Source organism: Stegastes partitus, unplaced genomic scaffold, assembly GCF_000690725.1.
Source record: "Stegastes partitus isolate 25-593 unplaced genomic scaffold, Stegastes_partitus-1.0.2 Scaffold1145, whole genome shotgun sequence".
In the NCBI taxonomy this organism is placed as follows: Eukaryota; Metazoa; Chordata; class Actinopteri; family Pomacentridae; genus Stegastes; species Stegastes partitus.
Genome location: NW_007578876.1, coordinates 214,151 through 233,101, shown reverse-complemented (window position 1 = coordinate 233,101; position 18,951 = coordinate 214,151). Strand labels below are relative to the sequence as shown.

General features: G+C 44.0%; 2 protein-coding genes across 5 annotated transcripts in view; both read right to left on the bottom strand.

Moving 5' to 3' along the window:
- Nucleotides 1-4,040, bottom strand: part of LOC103368334 (uncharacterized protein KIAA0247) — a 15,427-nt gene extending 11,387 nt beyond the window's left edge. The window contains exon 1 of one of the 2 annotated variants that reach the window (XM_008296669.1): nucleotides 3,897-4,040. The gene's annotated coding sequence lies outside the window, so the exon portion shown is untranslated. Of the gene's footprint in view, nucleotides 1-3,545; nucleotides 3,870-3,896 lie in introns of those variants that run through there. The other variant, XM_008296670.1, reaches the window with a different exon arrangement.
- Nucleotides 4,041-8,957: 4,917 nt separating this feature from the next.
- Nucleotides 8,958-18,951, bottom strand: part of pak4 (p21 protein (Cdc42/Rac)-activated kinase 4) — a 37,273-nt gene continuing 27,279 nt past the window's right edge. For all 3 annotated transcript variants that reach the window (XM_008296666.1, XM_008296668.1, XM_008296667.1), the window contains exons 8-11: nucleotides 18,495-18,621; nucleotides 15,834-15,959; nucleotides 15,618-15,752; nucleotides 8,958-13,950 (exon numbers count right to left, since the gene is read on the bottom strand). In XM_008296666.1, the coding sequence (XP_008294888.1) occupies nucleotides 13,795-13,950; nucleotides 15,618-15,752; nucleotides 15,834-15,959; nucleotides 18,495-18,621 (544 nt within the window). In that variant the 3' untranslated portion in view covers nucleotides 8,958-13,794. The remainder of the gene's footprint in view (nucleotides 13,951-15,617; nucleotides 15,753-15,833; nucleotides 15,960-18,494; nucleotides 18,622-18,951) is intronic.

The window sequence follows — 18,951 nt, the reverse complement described above, 5'->3', positions numbered from 1 at the left end:
CAGGCCGAGCTGCTGGAACGAGGTTCTGCAGAGGAGAGCTCACAGAACATCCTTCTATCGCTTAGCTTTCCATCGTTCCTCTCTTCACATCTGCTGGAACATCTGTAGCTTCAAGCTGCTCCTTCTTTCCTGGTCGTGTTTCTGGCAGATGATGCATCAGCACGACTCGAGTTATTTATAAAGAAAAATCTCACAAGTCGACGCTCTGATTGGTTGAAAAGCCAAAAAAGGAAAACAGAAAAACCACCAAACCACAGAAAACCAAAAATAAAACTTTAAAGTCTGCCTCTGGTTGCACATTTATCCCCTCTGTGTGTGTGAAGGTCACGTATTTAGCTTTTCTCCCCCCTATTAAAACAAGCCTCTCATCTGGAATGTGCAGACCTGCAGCTCGAGCACACCAGCTCACCAGCTCACCAGCTCAAACACTGTACAGCGACCACAGGAGGAACAGGAAACTGATTCTGAACAAGAGTGAGACCTTCAGGGTGTTTCTGCCTCCAGCGCTCTGCAGCTTCGAGGTGGACGCGTCTCGCTGTCTGGTGATTATTATAAAAATAAACCGATATCTAGCAGCTAGCACCTTCTTAGCTACAGCGCTGAGGAAGTGAAATCCCATCGCCGCAAACATCAGAGATTCAGGAAGCTGCAGCCAGAGAGTTCAGCCGAGGTCAGCAGAACGACAGACTTTCATTTATCGTGTTTATTTATTTACATTTTTAAAGTTTTGCATGCGTTTGGCGCTTGTTTTCACAAATTAGCCGCTAGCTCGCTAACAGATAACTCCATCTTCACCAACCTTCAGAAAACCCACGTTTCCATCGTCTACCTGAGACAACAACAGTCACACTGAAGTTATCTGTATGTTTGTTTGTAACTTCAGTTTGATCGATATTATCTCAAGCAAACCTCAAATTCACAAGTCCAGGGGTGTCCAGTCCTGGTCCTGGAGGGCCACAGTCCTGCATGTTCTAGATGTGTGCCTCTTCCAACACACTTGATTCAGACGATCAGCTCATCATCAAGCTCTGCAGAATCCTGATAACCATCCTGATCATTTGAATCAGGTGTGTTGGAAGAAGGGAAACATCTAGAACATGCAGGACTGTGGCCCTCCAGGACCAGGACTGGACGCCCCAGCACTAGAGGAAGTCCTCAAAAGCATTGACCGTGAGCTCAGGATGCAGGCCGGGCGTGGCTTTCTACAAAACACCAACGCAGAGTAAAACTACCTGAAGCTAAACTAGTCTTTCTTTAAACAGAGACGATTTGAAGTCGTGCAGGTTCACAAAGAGAAACCAAAAGTCCAATTCCTTAGTGGGAGCGGCCCAGACGAGGGACTTTTCCCGGGAAGATCCCCGGACCGACAGCAGAATCACAGGAGGAGACATGACAAACAGCAGCCGGGTTCTGACACAGTTCTGCTGGAGTTCACCCACTGAACCACATCTGGTTGATCAGTAGCTGCTCTGCCAGCCTGAACTTTGCTCTTTTGCGCTCTGCTGCTTCTGAAACCTGCAGCTGAATGTCAGGCTCCTGGTTTTATTAAGAAACGGAGCTTCTTCAACCACAAACGTGCACCAGGCTGTTCTCGTTATGACGCGGCCTGGTTCTGCAGGAACACATAAAAAAGGTGAATGTGCTGCAGAGGGCGATGCGTTCAGGGTCCCAGATGGTTAAATGTGCACCACAAATCCTCCCGAGTTCTCAAAGAAGTTGTCAACACTGTTTCTCCACAAACAGGTGAAACCGGTTTAGTCAACGGTGGCTCGATTCCAGGAAGCAGCCCCGCCAAAATAAGACGTTTTAGCTGTCAGTTGAATCAGGTCAAAAGAAAAGGAAATAAGCATGAAGTGGAGGGGGGAAAAAAGTCAGATATTTTGCAAGTTTTCACACATACGTCAGCGAGGAAGCAACAAAGCAGGCAGCACCACACAATGCACACACACACACACACACACACACACACACACACACACACACACACACACACACACAGTGGAAGTGCTGATGCTGCATTCAGGCACAACAGGAGGCAGGACGGGTCCGAGGGCACAAAGCGGTTCAAGGACACGAGCGATGAAACCGTCGGATAATAAAGTTAATGATGAACCAATAAGACGAGCGGCTCCATCACGTTAATCCATCCTGAACCGTCAGGATTCACCGTCTGCAGCTTCTCAGACGCTTTGTTTGTGATGTTTATCGATTTATTCATTCATGTTGAGTGTCGGCAGCAGCACAGTTTGTCATGTGGAGCTTTTTTTTTGTTTGTTTTTATGCAACTACACAACGCAGCCTTATCTGTGGAGCCACCAGAAGATAAGGAGCTCCGGAGGTTTGCTCTTTATACAGCTAAACCTCAGATAGTGGTGGATTGTTGTCTCCTTTAACACACTGTCAAAAACAGCAAGAAAAAACACTGAGAAATAAATATTAAAACATGACAGAATGCTGTAATGTTTTAAAAAAATGTAAAAAATGGTGAAAATACCAGAAAATATCTGTGGAGTAATTTACCTTTTTTTCTAATTTTATGGTCAAATGTTGTAAAAGAACAAATGACTGACATTATTTCCAGTTTTTTTTTTGTAAATTATTTTTCTTTACCTGTAGTTTTATTAAATATTTTCTGTATTTCAACAAAACAGAAAAAATCTGTAAAATATGTAGTTTTTTTTTTTTTAAAAAACAGATATTTTTTGTCCTTAATTATTACATAATAAAGTAAAATATTTCTATTTAGAGAATATTTATGTTTGAAAGTTGTTAGAGAATGAATTTACATTTTTGTTAATTACATTTTGGTCATTGTTTACTTTTTTTTCCAGTTAACATGTAATTTCTTATTTTAACATTTTCTGTGATTTTACAAGATTATTAATATTAATTCAACAAAACAGGACAATTTAGAAAAAATAATGGTTAAAGAACATTATTTCCCATTTTAAAATCCTTATCATAGACACTTTAGAAAAAGTACAAATATGTAAAATAATTAGATTTTAGAAGGTTTTCATTTTACTGCCACACGCTGTGAAAGAACAAACTACTATTTGTAAAAATACAGATTTGTAATTCTGTCATTTTGTACAGTTTTGGTTTGTATTTTTTACAAGTTATAAATAAATTAATATTTATATGGTGGCAAGTAATTGGACAAAATGGGAGGAAAAGGTTTTTAAAACATGTCCTACTATTGTTAAATCCTTAACATACATTTAACCCCTAAATACCAGCACATATCTGTAGAATAAGGACATTTTGATATAATTTAACCAAACTGTAAATACTGAGAATTGGTCAAATATAAACATAAATCATAAAACGCTTTTTTACAGCCTGTTATTGTTTGAGTTGCTCCAATAATTGTCCATAAAAGGCTCAACAAATGGAGAACAGCAGCAAAAATCCAACAACACACGACTCACTTCTGCAAAAACACCAATTCAACAGCTGCAGAGTTGATCGACTAATCGATTAATCGACTCCTGATTGAGGCTCTGGATTTAATCACAGCGAGAATAACGAGCTGAAAACCCAACCTGGAGCCGGTACCAGAGCCCTGGTGCTGGTTCAGAGCAGCACGAAGCAGCAGCCAGAGCAGTGAGGATCTGGACTCCACAGACGGAACCTCTATTTAGAAACAGCTCATTATGTAAAAAGCTGCTTTTGTTCCTGCAGCAGTGGAAGCTTCACGACAGCAGCCGCTTCTTGTCATTTCCAACGTCCCTGCAGCTCTGCGCGCTCACACCAGGTAACGCGAACAGGTGCCGCTCGGTTCTGATCCGCTCACAGCCTCAGCAGGAGGAACAGACAAACCTCGGGGCTCCGGCGGCCCGCTGCAGGTGAACTTAAACCCGGACACCTGCGCTCCCCGCCGGGCAGAACCTCACCTGAGAGAGCCGAGGAGGAGGAGGAGGAGGAGGAGGCGGGCGGGTCCGGGAGCAGCTGCGGGTCCGGGGGCGGCTCGGCGGGGCTCTGGGGGCTGATCGGCGGCCGGCGACGAGTCTCTCTCCGCGATCAGCTGACGGTTCGCGGCTCCTGCTCGGCAACAAGTGGGACCGTTTGGGCTCCGCCGCCTGACTCACCGATCAGCTGTGAACGACGGAGAAGGCCCGCCGCTGATTGGCTGCCGCCGCCGCCGAGCACCGCCCAGCTGCGCGGCTCCGTCATCTTCTGGAAACGCACCCTTTGTACCGCAAAACGCGCGCGCGCACACAAACACACACACACAGAGACAGACACGCGCACTGAGTAATGCAGGAGGAGGAAGCTGCGGCCGGTTTGACATCAAAATACATACAAGTAGGTGCAAGAAATAAAACAGTTAGCTGGAATAAAATAAGTTCTTGGAAGTTTAAAAATGAAAAAATAAAAAATAGTTTAAAAAAAATCACTCTGGCGTCTGATGGGGCTACAGAACATAAGGAAAAAAACTTTATACCACATTTAAAACAAGCTGCTCTCCTGTAAAAACATCATCATATAAAGTTTAAATATTGCAGTTCTGGTGTGAGTTTACCTCCATAATTTACCTTCAGGAATCAAAAACCTGCAAAAAATGATTTAAAAATCCTGCTTAACCTGATTATATTACACAGTCAGTGATTATGGAGAACAACTATTGTAATTATTTAACAAAGAGTTTTTGGTATTATAGTTATTATGCAGCTTAAACAAGCTAATGTAAGTATTTAAGTGTAACAGCCTTCAGTGTTTTAATGACAGAGATTCAGCTGACGAGTGTCGAACTGAAGTTTAAAAAAAAGTTTTTATTTTAATTATATGTGGATTGTTTTGAGTTGTTTTTGTTTGTTTACTTTATATTACTTTACTTTTTTATTTGTGTAAAAGGAAAAGATATCTGTCATCCAGTCATTCCTGGAAGGCTCCCTAAAGGTTCTCTAAAGGTTACTGTTTGGGAACCTTCAAGGCAAAACTTTCCCCGAACATTCCCTTAAGGCTCCTGAAAGGTTGCCATTTGCAAAACTTTCAGAGAACGTCATAACATTTCCTGAAAGTTCCCCAAAGTCTACTGCTCGCGGAACCTTCAGAGAACATCCAGGGAACATTCTCTGAACATGCCCTGAAGGTTCTCCGAAGCTTACTGTTAATGAATCTTTAGAAAATGTCCACGAACATTCCATAAACATTCCCTAAAGGTAAACAATTACTTAACCTTTAGGGAACAATCCCTCACAGTTGCCAGTAGGTCACTGTTCCCTGAACCTACAGAGAACGTCCAGAAAAGGAGAGACGACAAACTGAACCCAAACAAACGTCTCGGTGGAGGTTCTTGCAGCTCAACAGTCATTCTGATACCGAAACCGTCTGAAACTTGGACGTCAGAGTCTCGCTTTCGGTTTGACAGATTAGTTTGAGGTCAGAGGTGAACGAGGAGGAACAAGTGGACGAGAAGCTGCTGAAACCAAAACCTGACGTTTGCTCATGTTTGGTGAATAAATAACTTTTAACACGTTTGTTGGTCTGAAAACATTCACTGGTCTGCAGGAAATACAAAAAGAAAAAAAAACAATCAAACAAAAAAACAAACCAATTATGAAAAAACATAAAACAACAATAAAGAGACACAAAACGACCAAAAACAGAAACAACAACAACAACAAACTGACACAGAATCACTATAAACAGAAAAACAACAACAACAACAACAACCCTAAACTACAGACACACACATTTACCATAAAGAGAGACAACAAATGACCACAAACATACACAAAACAAATAAAAACATAAACAAAACAATCAAAAAAGGCACAAAACAACTAAAGAGAGCCACAAAAAACTCAAAAAGTGAAACAAACTGATGATAAAGACAAACAAAACAACCATGAAGAGACAACAAACAACCGAGAAGAAACACAAAACGAAAACAGACACAAGAGAATCAAAAACACAAACACAACAACAAACTGACACAGAATCACAACAAACAGACAAACAACAACAACAACAACAACCATACAGACTCAAAATGACCATAAAGAGACAAAATGACCGCAAACATTCACAAAACATATAAAAAATCTGAACAAAAACAAACAAAAATAGACGAAGCAATTTTCAAAAGAACCTTCAAAAAGTCAAACAGAGAGTCTCTCATGTTCCTGTGAGGTCAGAACTTAAGATAGAACGTTTTAATTGGAACGTTCGGAACACGTTTGAGAGACGATGGACAGAATTTGCTTCATTTACAAAACATTTCTATAACATTCCTATTGGCAAAGGTGGAACATTTTGCTGCAATATTTTGAGGATGTTTTGTGGACGTCGTTGAGGGAACATATTGTAGAACGTTCTCCCATAAGAACAAAATAATAACAAAAGAATAATGTTGTAAATGCAGCATGCAAACAACATAAGAACATTTGCAGAAGGTCTTTAGAGAACTGTATCTTGTGTTTTACATTCTGGGAACTTAAAGAAGCAGAAAAACAGAACGTTGTTAGAACAACACAGTTCTCGCCGTGGACTCGAGCTGCCTCCAGCGTCACTGCTGGATGTTTTCTTGGACACTCTGAGCTCCTTAGAACCAACAATCACAGTCGGTCACTGATCACAGTTTACCGTCTTCTAATTGCTGTTGTTCAGCACCAGGTCGTCTCTGACGGGTTCCACGAACACAACACCCAGAACGTGTTTGGGATTTGGCAGAACTGGACGGTGTCCAACATTCCCAGGTCGGGTTCTTCGGAGGACGCAGGATGTGAAAGTCAAACATTGCGGAGTGACACAGTTTGGTCTTCGGTGGATCCTGTTTACATCAGCAGCTGTTTACTTCCTCCTGTCGCCTAGCAACCGTGACGGCTGAAGCTGACAGCAGGGACAAAAGCCGAGACTTTAGCTTCTTTCTTCTTGGAAATATTCTCTGGAATCCAACCAATGAAGAATCCAACGACTTCACGGCCTCCTGACGAAGCTCCTGAAGTCGTCAGAGAGGCCTGATGATCGTGGAGCTCCTCGTGAAGTTCTGTCAGTTTAGGCACCAGAACTCAGCATCACTCATCCGACAGTCGCTCAGATTATCGACTGAAAATAAACAGAAAGAGTCGACTTGCTGAAGGAGTCGGAGGGATTCATCCTCAGGGAACCACGAATGTTCGCTCTGTGGAGATGATTTCATTACATTTGATTCAAACTGAACCTTTTTTTTTTTTTACAGCTACCATGTCAGTTCCTCTCTGGGATTATTTTCTTTTTTCCTTAACATATATTTTCCCTCAAACAACAGGAAGTATCGGCAAAATGTTTAAGTCTTAGCTGATTTAAATGATTTATCAAAACAGGAGAAAACCTGTCAAAAAAATAAGAATTTACAATTTAAGAAAGTAAATTTTTTTTAGTGTATTCTTTAATAGGTGTGTTGTTGTCTGTAAAAGGCTGATTCACACCATGTAGACTGAGATGAGAACACTCTGAGCTGAACCGTCCAGACTGAGGTTATTCACAAACCATCTCTTGCAGCCTTCGTGTTTCTCGTGTTGCTCCTTCACAGCCTCTGTGGCCTCATTTCACACTTTCTCTGACATCAATAAGCGTTCTCTCTCTCTCTGCACTGCACTTCTTCTGACCTGACCCGCCCTGACATGCTCGGCTGCACACCGACTCTGCAGAACTTCTTCTTTATGTTGACTCACACATGGACCCTGAACACAGCTGCCCCGTCGGCCGTCTGAAGCCCTGTTTACAGTAAACGCTGCTGCCGTGGAGCTGCAGATCTGCGGCTGCACAGTCGCTGCCGGAAGCTGCTAAAAATACAACAGGCTGCCGCTGTGATGCAGAGGGGTTTTTTTCTTCTTCTTCTGGGTTTCCACTGAAGCCTCTATCAGCTCATCAGGAAGCCTGTGAAGACCTTATCAGGTGTGTCATTAGTCAGGCAGGTGACTCTGAGTCCAGGCCTCAGCGTGACGCCTCCACAGCGTCGGCTCAGGAAATCCTTCAGCGCTCCACAAAGTCCTGCACATTTCTACAAACCACGGATTCAAAGAGCTGCCTGCTATTTCAAAATAAAAGCCGGGATTCTCAGATGTAGAAATTCTACAAGATTTTGCAAATAAATCTCTCACGTAAAGACCGATTAGGATTAGGAAGCTGTTGAAGTTTTGCATCTTTCGTTTCAGACAAACATCACATCACATCGGATTCACACGTTTTCATCTGCAGCTGCTCCTGAAATACAAGTTAGCATTTCACGCTAACATGCTAAATGTTACGTAATAAATGCATTCATGTCGACACGCGGCTGCTAGCGCGTTAGCATCGCATAGTAAACATGAAATTAGGAGCACAGCTGAGAAAGTCTGTGAATAATAATGATTATTTACATTGTTGAGTAATCTGCTGATTAATTTCTGGATTAAGTGATTAGTTGTTTGGTCTATAAAATGTCAGAACATGTTAAAAAATAAAATAAAACCCCAGTGTCTTGATTGGTCCACAATCTAAAAATAATAAGTTTGCTGTGATGAAGAAGGAAAGAAACCAGAAAATATTCAAATTTAAGAAGCTGGAATCAGAGAAATTATAGTTGTTTTTCTTCAGAAATGACTCGAGTTTAAAAATAGTTGGTGATTCATACATTTCTAATCACATATGATTCACATTTTATTGCATTTTCTTTTTTGAATTCCTTTAAAAGTGTATTTTTATTTATTTCTATTCTTTAAATTAGTATAACTATTACAGGTTTATTTTTTAAGTATTATCATTTATTTATTTTTACATATATCCACATTTGAAGTGAACCAATAAACTGTGATGATTGATTTCAATACTGTGAGTTTGGAGAAAGAAAAAAAAAGTTTGCAATTATTTCTTATATCTAAAGTAATATAGAAAGTACAGCGGAGACGGAAATGTCCCACACAGGCCACCGTACACATCAGAAACTCTCATGTTGTCTGAGAAATCTTTTTTTTTCATATCCAAACTTCTTTTTTTAAACACTTTTATGTTTTGTGTCATGAACAGACATCAAATTAACCTAATTTAAGCATAACAATGATGTTTCTCTTGAATAAAACCTCAATAAACCGACTTTTCTAATTAAAAAATGTGGCTTTAACACTCTTTAAAGCCCACATGATGCGTTTATGTTCACCAGTAAATCAGATCCCTTTTTTTTTTTATATGCAACAACCTTTTTTTTTTTTTTAAAGCCCTTTCATGTGTGTTTCCCAACGAGCGAACACATATTTCTCACTTTTACACATTTGGTCCTGTGTGAGTTTTTTTTTCACGAAGAACAAAAGCCTCTCTACGCCTCCTCGTATCCTGCTGAGCGAACAACACCAGGCTGATAATCTCTGCAGATAAAAAACACAACATCTCAGACGCACAGAAAAACCCAGACGACGGGGATCTTTTACAAAAATTGTATTTGCAAAAAAAAAAGTAAAATTTGCAAAGTGAAGTCTATGTTTGTTTTTTTTTTACAATACCAGTGAAATTTACAAAACAGATGCTTGTATGTCAACACTGCAACAGAATCAGCTTTTAAACAAAGAGGTGAGTCAATGTGAATCATAACAGTCCATCAGAGGAGAGGTTTGTTTAACGGGAGTCGGCTGGAGGTTTCACGAGAAGCAAGACGGGGACGAAAACATCTGCAGGGATGCCGCTAAGCAAGGCACTAAACCCCGGAGGAACCGAGTCGCTGAGCACGAATCCCGGCTTCCCGAAGACGAGACGAGGCGGCTGAAGCGAGCCTCCTCGATCCGAAGCGTCGCCCGAGAACTCCAGGAACAGTCGTAGTGCGTCGACCCGTCCAGTAGTGATTGTAAATGTTAAGGCATGAAACGTCCGCAGACACACACACACACACACACACACACACACAGCAGTAAAATCTGGTCGGTACAAAACACAGCTACAGTCCAAGTTAACACATTTTCACATTGATACAGAAAAGCCGATCTGATGAAGGAACAGAAGCCGACAGAGGTGGAGTCTGTCGGACCATCGGGGCTCTGAGCGGCAGGAAAACCAACAAACCGAGGAGCTCGCTGCGAGAATAAAGTTTGAAATTACGAGATAAACAACACCTGAAGTTGCAGGTTTAATTAATCAACACCTCGTTGTTATTGTTGTGAGGATGCTGAGGAGAGACGAGCGCATGATGAGTCCAGAGTACAGAGATTTCAGCACTACAGTGAATTTACTCGCTGAAACTCGTGTTGGTTTTCCGGCGGCTCAACCCCGACATGATTCATTCATTCTAACCCATCATAAAAGTACAGCAGGAAACTCCACCAGCAGAAGGACAGTTCCTATCTCCATCTTGATTAGTGTGAGGAATCAACGGGCTAATCGAAACGATCGATCACATTCTCTCAGTCCGAACGCCGTCGCTACAGCTGATTGTCTTTTCCAGTCTCTGGTTAGAAGCCGACATGAAACCAGTGAGTCAGTGTCGGTTCGTTTCCACTTTCTGACCACAAAACACACGCAGAAACTGACACAGATGAAAAAAATTTGTGCTGCCTGGAAAGCAGCCAAGGAGACAAAGTACGGAACGCCTACTCGAAGTGTGGAGCCTCTGACGGGGGGAAAAACAGAAGAACCGAGGTTTACGATTAACTTCTTAACAAACCGGCTCTGAAGTCACGGAAACGTCGTGGCACACGCTTTCATCAAGTCAGTTTTCTCTGCAAACAGCGGGGCGTCGACCGAGGCCCGAGCTGAACCGTGTCAGAGGCCACCGAGGGCTGGAAGACGGAGAACCACCCCGCCTGACGGAGGTTCTCTTATCGAGGTCAAGGTGCAGCCTAATGGAGTGGCAGCAACCACAGAGGCAGGCAGCACCGCCGGGTTCCGCTGCTGTTACCGAGAAATCCTCCGAGCAGAGAGCGACGCAGCATTAAAGCAGAGAACAGCTTGATGCAATTCTCTGTGCAGAAATTAAACTACTTTGTGCCTCAAAGTTCTCCTCGAAGGAGCTGCTGTGTGCTATCTTAAGTAGAAGACGAGGTGCTCCAAGCTGCTGAATAAGCCCCTAAAGTTTACAAAAAAGCCACACAGGAGATGAAAAACTGTGAGCAAATGTGTCTCAGCGGATCAGGTGGTCTTACTCGGGGTTTATGTTTCCTCTAACAACGTCTGAAACGAGGCTTTCTGCAGCAGCTGAACTGAAGACAGAGGAGCGATCACTCAGCTCTGAGAGGGATGACTTCTGAACAGACAGCTGCTTTATCTTTAATGCCATCTTCTGCGGCGCTGACTGTTCATTGCTACGAGGTTTAGTGTGAAACCGCTGATAGAAACCTCCCCGATCCTCCAGCCAGAATCTGGCTCTACAGAAAACATCGAGCTGTAGTCGTAACAGGCTCCGTGAGCCGTCCGTCTCCTCGGAAACGTCACCAGCTGTCGGTTAACCTCACATCCTTTTAACAAGCTCAAAATCTAGACGTGTTGTACGGAGATCCACTGATCTAAAAGTCCAGTCATGGCTGCAGAAGTTCTACTCGTCCCCCACGGCCGCCTCACGTACGATGGATCTTGGAATCAGGTGGAAGCGTTCTGGGTCTGTTATTGTCTCGACTGGTGTGATTAAAAAAAGGCTTTTTGCTGCAGCCGACCTGGAAGACTGAGCAGGAATGGAAAGAGAGAGAGAGGAATGTTTCTAAAGGCCTCATCTTTGATTTCATCTTCTGTAGTGGTGGTTTTCTTTTTAGTGCTACATGCTGCAGTATAAAACTACAAATCTTCAAAACAAAGCGAGCGTTTCATCTGTAGTTATGTCCGTTTTCTTGTGCTTGTGCAGAGTCGGATCGTCCACCTGAGGGATCCTGAGGTGTTCCCAGGCTGGATGAGATCGAGTTCTGGTTTCATCCCAGGTTCTTGTCCTGGTTGCCCAGAAAACCTCCAAAGGAAGTCGTCCAGGATTCGTCCCAACCAGACGCTCAAAGCCAACTCAGTCCGTAGATGAGGGTTGGAACGAAGATCGAGCTTCGCCTTCTGGTGCTGTGCTGACCCGTTTGTCCTTCTAGTACAAAATCCCTAAACGTCTTCCTCCAGACATGTGGGTCAAACTGAGCTGTAATGTTTGAATGAACGGTGCTGAGGCAGCGTTTGGATGAGGATCAGTTGCCGTTTGTGCTTCGGAGGTGACGGTTCGCTGTAATTTGCTGCTACTCATGACATGAAGTGACTCCTGATGTGTTTGAAGGGTGAATGAGATGAACCTGAAGAGGCTGGAACGACGGAGAACAATTCGTCTTTGAGCTCTTGAATGTGTTTGCAGCGTGAGCAGCTGCTGGCGAGGCCGTCTAACCACTTCTGTTATCTGCCTCATGGTCCACTTTCACAGAAACCACATCTAAGCAGAGCGAAGCGCAAACACTAAAATAATCTTCACATATCTTCAGAAGCGCAGCGACGCTATGAGCAGCACCGAGCGAGACAAACCGCCACAAAGCACAAAGACCTGGCGTTTGGTCCTCTCCAGCGCTGCGACGTGGACTCGGGAGCCGGATCCATTAACTCGGCAATCAAACATTAATTGGACGAGCGGCGTAGCAGAACGACGTGACGAGCTCTCACGCACGTCAGCAGCTCGCCGTTTCCTCAAAACGGCGGCCGCAGAGCGAAAACAACCTGCCGGCTGATTGACGAGCAGCACGTTTTCTACGTCGGGAGGAGTTCGTGCGGCGAGACACGAAGCCTACGAGTGGAAATCACGAATCAAGGGTGCGGACAGGCCGAGTCGTCGACCCATTTAAGGGGGGCTGTGGGTGGTTCTGATCTAAAACAAGAAAAATTAAAAAAAGAAGTCTAGTGTGTTTTATCTGCTGAAACCAACTGGGAGTGCAGCTTCTATCGCTCGTCAACAGTGCTTCAGAAAAATCATCACATCTCACTCTAAAAACAAAAACCAGGAATAATAATAATAATAATAAAAACAATCACAAAATAAGAGATAGTAAAACATCACAACTGATATATCTCTCTATGTTCATTGTACTTACACAGGAAAAATTAGGAGGAAATAAGAGAAGAATTCATCTGTTACCACGACTCCAGTGTTTATCTTTTCACTTAGTGTAGGTTTGCTTGTTTACAACAGGAACCTAGGCTTTGTGTTTTTTTTTCTTTTTCTTTTTTCCTTTATGGCTACAAAATAAAAGTCCGACTCATCTCTGAGTCTACAGTTCTCCTCTCTCAGTAGTAAGTTCTGGGTGTGGTGAGGATAGTGTCCGGGTTTGGGGTTCCGTCTTTGAGAGAAGCCTCTGTAGTGAAAAAACAGTTCCAGATTGTCCAATAGTGAGATTAAAACGTCGCTCCGTCAGTCTCTAAAAAAAACTCCTTCAAAGCATCCGACTGGTGTGCAAAACCCCACCTTCATTCACGCTTAAAATCCAGGTAAGGTCCGAAAAGGAAATTAAAAAAAAAAAAAAAAGAAAAAGAGAAGAGCCACAGGTGTTAATCTTTCCACGTGAGGCTCTTCAGGTAAAAAAAAAATCACTCCACAGGCAAACCGCGGCTCCTCTGCTGTGTTTGATCACACACGAGCCACGAAACATCCGATCACACACACACACACACACACACACACACTAACACACACACACCACCTTATTGCCTCTTATTCGGGGAACACACTCCCCACGGTTCAGTGACTCACACAAGAAAACGAGAATACTCCTGCACACTTCCCAACGCTTCTCCCGAGCGTTTGGCTGAATCCGTCCGTGACCTCTGACCTCCGTGTGCAGGAGTATTCTGATCCATCCGAACCTGCGCGACTTTCCCTCCGCAGTCCCGAAGGTCCTCTCATCTCATCCGGTTCTGTCGCATCAGGGGGACGATGCAGGACGGCGGGCCGGCCTTGGTCAGGAAGGGGTGCTTGAGCAGCTCGCTGGCGGTGGCTCTCTGAGCAGGGTCTCGGACCAGCATCCTGTCCAGGAAGCCTTTGAGCAGAGGGGAGACCTGGGGGAGGAGACAGGGGGGCATTCAGAGAAATCAGAGGTGATGCTACACCACGGGTTTGTAACGTGGTGGAAAAGTGTTTATTGGTCACCGGCACACAATGGGGGAGATGACAGAGCAGTGAATGGACCAGACAGTCGAGCTGCTGGTCTGCGGACCGGCTGGCTGTGAGATCAGATAAGAGCTTCACAGCAAGCAAAAGCGAAACCACTTCCCGCAGCAGTCACACTTCTCCTTTACAGTTTACATATTCTGAAAATTGTCCAGCGATGTGTGACGTGCAGATTAAAGTGTTGTTTTTAAGGCAGAATTTAAAGACTGCACAGTGACAGAAACTGAAGATTTTTTTTATTTTAGCCACTTTCATGCAGTTCATGAACTTTACAGTTTCTCACTGTTTTTTATTTTTTCTGGCACCTTTGCTGGTTGATTTTTACTGTTTTTGTTGAATGAATCCAGGCTAGTTTGTGGTTATCTGCAGGCCAAACAGGCTTTGGTGCTGACATGGCTGTGCTCCAAATCACTTTTTCTTTTTGCATTTGGATACTTCGTCACAGTAATGAGTCTTAAAGTAAAGCAAAGTGAGCTTCGTGTGTCTGTGAGCTCTCTGCAGCCGAAGCTTGTTCATATTCATGCGAAACAACACAACCTATGAGACTGTGTCAAGGACTGTGTCAAGGTGAGAATGACCAGAAAATCATGCAAAACCCAGCCAGACATCCTGGTGGGTTTCATAAACTACTAAATGGTCTTCTGGCTACAGTATACAGCGCAGACGTGTTCTCTTCAGGTCTAATCTGACTTCTAGTCTCGTCAGGAATTCACAGCAAGTTGATCATCAGAGCGCCACACTGTTGGGTCTAAACTACTCCCACACTTCACACGATCGTGGGCGTGTTTTTTTAAGCCGCAGCTTATTCATCAGGAGAATCCGAGCTCGGAGCGGGCTCAGCTGTCTTCGTCATTACGTCGCTGAGTCACCCCGGCCCTTTGATTGCTGCTTCATGTTTGTCTCTTTCTCCAGAGACACTAAAACAACCTCAAAAGTCCGCGCTGTGTTTCCTCGGGTCACCGGCAACAAAAAAAAAAGACAGCGATGTGGGTCATATCAGGAAATAAGGTCACGTATTTGTAATTTAGGATCCAAAGTTCGATAAAATACGATTAGATTGTGAAAATATGACAGAGTGCAAGTGAGTGAACTCTGAACGCAGGCCGAGGCGGTGACTCAACACGGCTATCAGTAATGACACACACCAGGCCCATGCAGAGGTTCTTGGATTTAGTAGTAGACGGATGTGTTGCCTTTTGTGACTCACACGCCATCATTAACTCAGGTAGCAGCAGTAACACTGGGACTTGTGCCAGCCTGCAGATAACTTGTGCTTTTGTTGTTCAGCGACGCGTACAAAGTTGAAGTCAGTAAAAGGCCATAAACTAGTCAACGCTCCTTTCATGGCGCGTTAGCTCTCAACCTCGAGGCGCCTCATTCTCAGCAATAAAATAATGACACACTTTTGTGCACCGGCTCTCTCTCTTCCTCGAAGTTCGCATGTTATGACACCACAACAACAATGATTTAATCGTGTTGTTGTCGCTGCGGTAAAACCACGACGCCAAACAAGAGTTCCAAACATGTCTGTGTTTTTGTGTCTTCGTCCTCCTACCTTGTGCAGGTTCTTCAGTTTGGGAGGCAGGTTGTCGCGGATCATCTTCATGGCTTTGAGCGGCGGTTCGTTGAAGTACGGCGGCTCCCCGTCCACCATCTCTATGACCATGATGCCCAGAGACCAGATGTCCACCTGGAGACGACACGACACGGTCAACAAGCAGGCAAACGACGGTGAGATCCTAAGAGAGCAAACGAACGGCGGGGGTCCTACCTCTGGTCCGTAGGGCAGCCTGGATATGAGCTCCGGGGCCATCCAGTACGGCGTCCCGACCAGAGACTTCCTCCTCTGCACTTCCTTTGACACCTGAGCGCAGAAACCGAAGTCCGACAGCTTCACCTGGAGACAGACAGGTGCAAAAATGTCAGGATTATTCTACACAGGAGGCGAAGTCAAGTGTGAGGCTTGAAGAAATAAAAACTCTCCGTGTCCACTTTTCATTATATATTCATTTATTTATTTCTTGCCAAGCAGTTCTGATGCTGCCAGAATCTTTTTCTGGCTCCGCTACATGAAATGAAATATTTATTTTGGGTATCTGAGGCACAAATTTCTTGCTAGTGAAGCCTCGCTGCCATCGACACGGCTTTCTGAGAAAATGCGTGCGTCGCTGGGTATCTAGGCCAAGAATCAGCCTTTAACGTTGACCACAAGGCTGACTGATAGCTACAGCTGAGTCGGAAAGAGAAATGAAACAAACCTGCAATGAGAAGTGGCGCTTAGATGTACGAACACTCCCATGAACGGACGGTGTGACTTAACAGCTACTTCTTCAACATTTTCTACCTATGAAGCACATTTTACAACCGACGCCAGTTTCAGTGCCAACCGGAGTTAAAATCTAACGTCTTAATGTGTTTAATAGATGAGAAACGCTCATTCGCAGACGCCACAGAGCCCACAGGTGCATTCAGCCACACCGAGTGAACCCACCCTGCTGACGAGAAACGCTTCAGGCTCGGTTGAATCTGCTTCCCCCCCGCCGGAGGCAAACCACAGACAACAAACCCAGCCCAAACACCGCAGCTGCCAGCACGAAGCTCTCTGTGTGAAAGTGTGACCACTCAGATCCTCGAGTCAAACTACCAGCTTTGACCTGACACACATTTATACTGATTCATAAAAACGCATATTCTCAGTCTTTCTAAACAAATGCACATCTTTGTTTCTAAGTTAATGTTATTTTCTGTGAAGTGTTAAATGCACACAGACTTTAATTCCATTTTTAGATACTACAGTGTTGATTAATGGTCACACTCAGGCTTCTGCATAAAGCTGGTGCATGTGAGCATCCGATGAAAAAATAAATAAATAAAGAAACCTTCCCATGACAGCCAAAGCACTAAAGGTCATAATATGCACAACACTCCTGCTACTTTATCACAGCAGTGTTTTGGGGACACTGAACGCCGTCTGAGAAAAACCCCGAGCAGGAGAAACAGCAGAAGGTGTTTTTTGTGTGTCACATGAAGCGCTCTGGTGTGACTGTGGCCGTGCAGGCTGCTGGAGGCCGAGGCGTCGGGAGAAACCGCAGCTCATAAAAGACGTCGAACCACGAACGCTGATCAGCTGTCATCAAGAACGCTGTGGTTCACACTACAACTTATCTTAGCGTCGAATGTGTGACTTGCATATATTGTGCATAGGTTTAAGACAGTCAGCAAAAAAGCTACAGCGGGCCTGAGTGTCAGCTTCCATGTGTAGGTGAAGTAAAGGTTAATGTAATTGGAAATCATTTTAAATGTTACAAAAAAGTGAATTAAGAAGCTTTGAGACAAACTAAGATGAAGGAAAACCTCTGCATCAAACTGCATCTTTATCTGCACATGCTGGCAGCAAAATGAATTACTCACTAAGTTCAGCAAATCCTTTACAAAATGTGACTCTTACGATGCGACAAACCGAGGCGCTGACAACATTTAGCAGGAGGTCTGTCTCAACTTATCGGCTTTTGTCGAAATGCCTTGTAATCTGGTAATCATGCGGCCGAAACCTCAACTCAGCAGAACCTCACAGCTGTGAATTCTGCAGACAAAGTTGCACAGCTGCAGCGTCTGGAACATCGCAGTCCGACTTAAGTAATAGTTGCGTCGTCTTTGCATACGTTTGCTGACTGTGACACGCCAGAAGTTCCCTTTCCAGCGGGCTCGCTTGGTTTCATTTTCTGTAGAAAGCAGAAACTTGCTTGTCACCGGGCAGGAAGTGATTTGGCGTCTGCACCGGCGGTTGACACAGAAACATTCAGTTCCTTTTTGTGCAGCCACCATTTTTCCTCGCACGGTTTGTGCATCCTTTGTGGCAAACTCTGAGTATGACTGAACCATCTCCACGTTCAAAGTGTGCACGAGATAATCCTGCCCGGAGGTGGACGTTTCTGCGTGTCACAGCAGGACGAGCTCAAGTGCAGCTAATAATACCGATGTTTGCAGCGTTCGGTTTTAGTTTGCACGCAGGCTCACAGAAAAAGCGTTCAAATAGCCGAGCGCTATGATTACTGTAATTACTGACACCTGTGGTTGTGTCGCTGTGACCGTTTGAGATGCGTGCTTTTTAAAAAGGCCTATTATGCATTTAGGATAATAACGTGCAGCCTCAGCCACAGCGGTGTGAGCTGACATATAAAATCAGCTGTGTGCTGCTTCCGATTTGCAGAGTGAACCACATTACCGACCTTGTTTCAGTTCAGCTCTTATTTTTGTAAAGACCGGTCAGCTCGCAAAGATGTTTCCATAAAATAACTACAATAATAGTTTGTTTTTACGGCTTTCATGGCATCCTGTTAATAAACTATTCGTTCCTGATTAAGTGAACCTGGATGTGTCGGTTTTATGTGGTGCCACGTTGGTGTGAGGAGACCAGGACGGTGCTACGTACCCGGCCGTCATGAGTGAGGAGGATGGAGTCGCTCTTTATGTCTCTGTGGATCACGCCCTGAGTGTGGAGGACAGACAGCGCCTTCAGGACGGACAGACACACGGTGGCAATCTGCTCCTCGTTCATCCTGCACGAAGACGACGCAGAAACACATGAATTAGTCGCGCAGTAGATGAATGAGTCACTCTACGGCTGGATGTGACACTTCTGAAACCAGCAGAAAGTATCAGAGAGAAAAGATAAAACCTAAATGTGCCAGATCGTGATCAGAAAAACAAAAATGCAAGAAAATGACATGACATAGGAAAGGAAGTGCCTAAAAGAGAAGGAAAGCAATAAGATATGAGCATGATGCATTACTGAAATACGATAAGGAAGATAAAATAAGACTAAAATAGAACAGTATAAAGTAGTCATACTGAGCTAACAAGTAAAATCACACATGATAATTAAATAC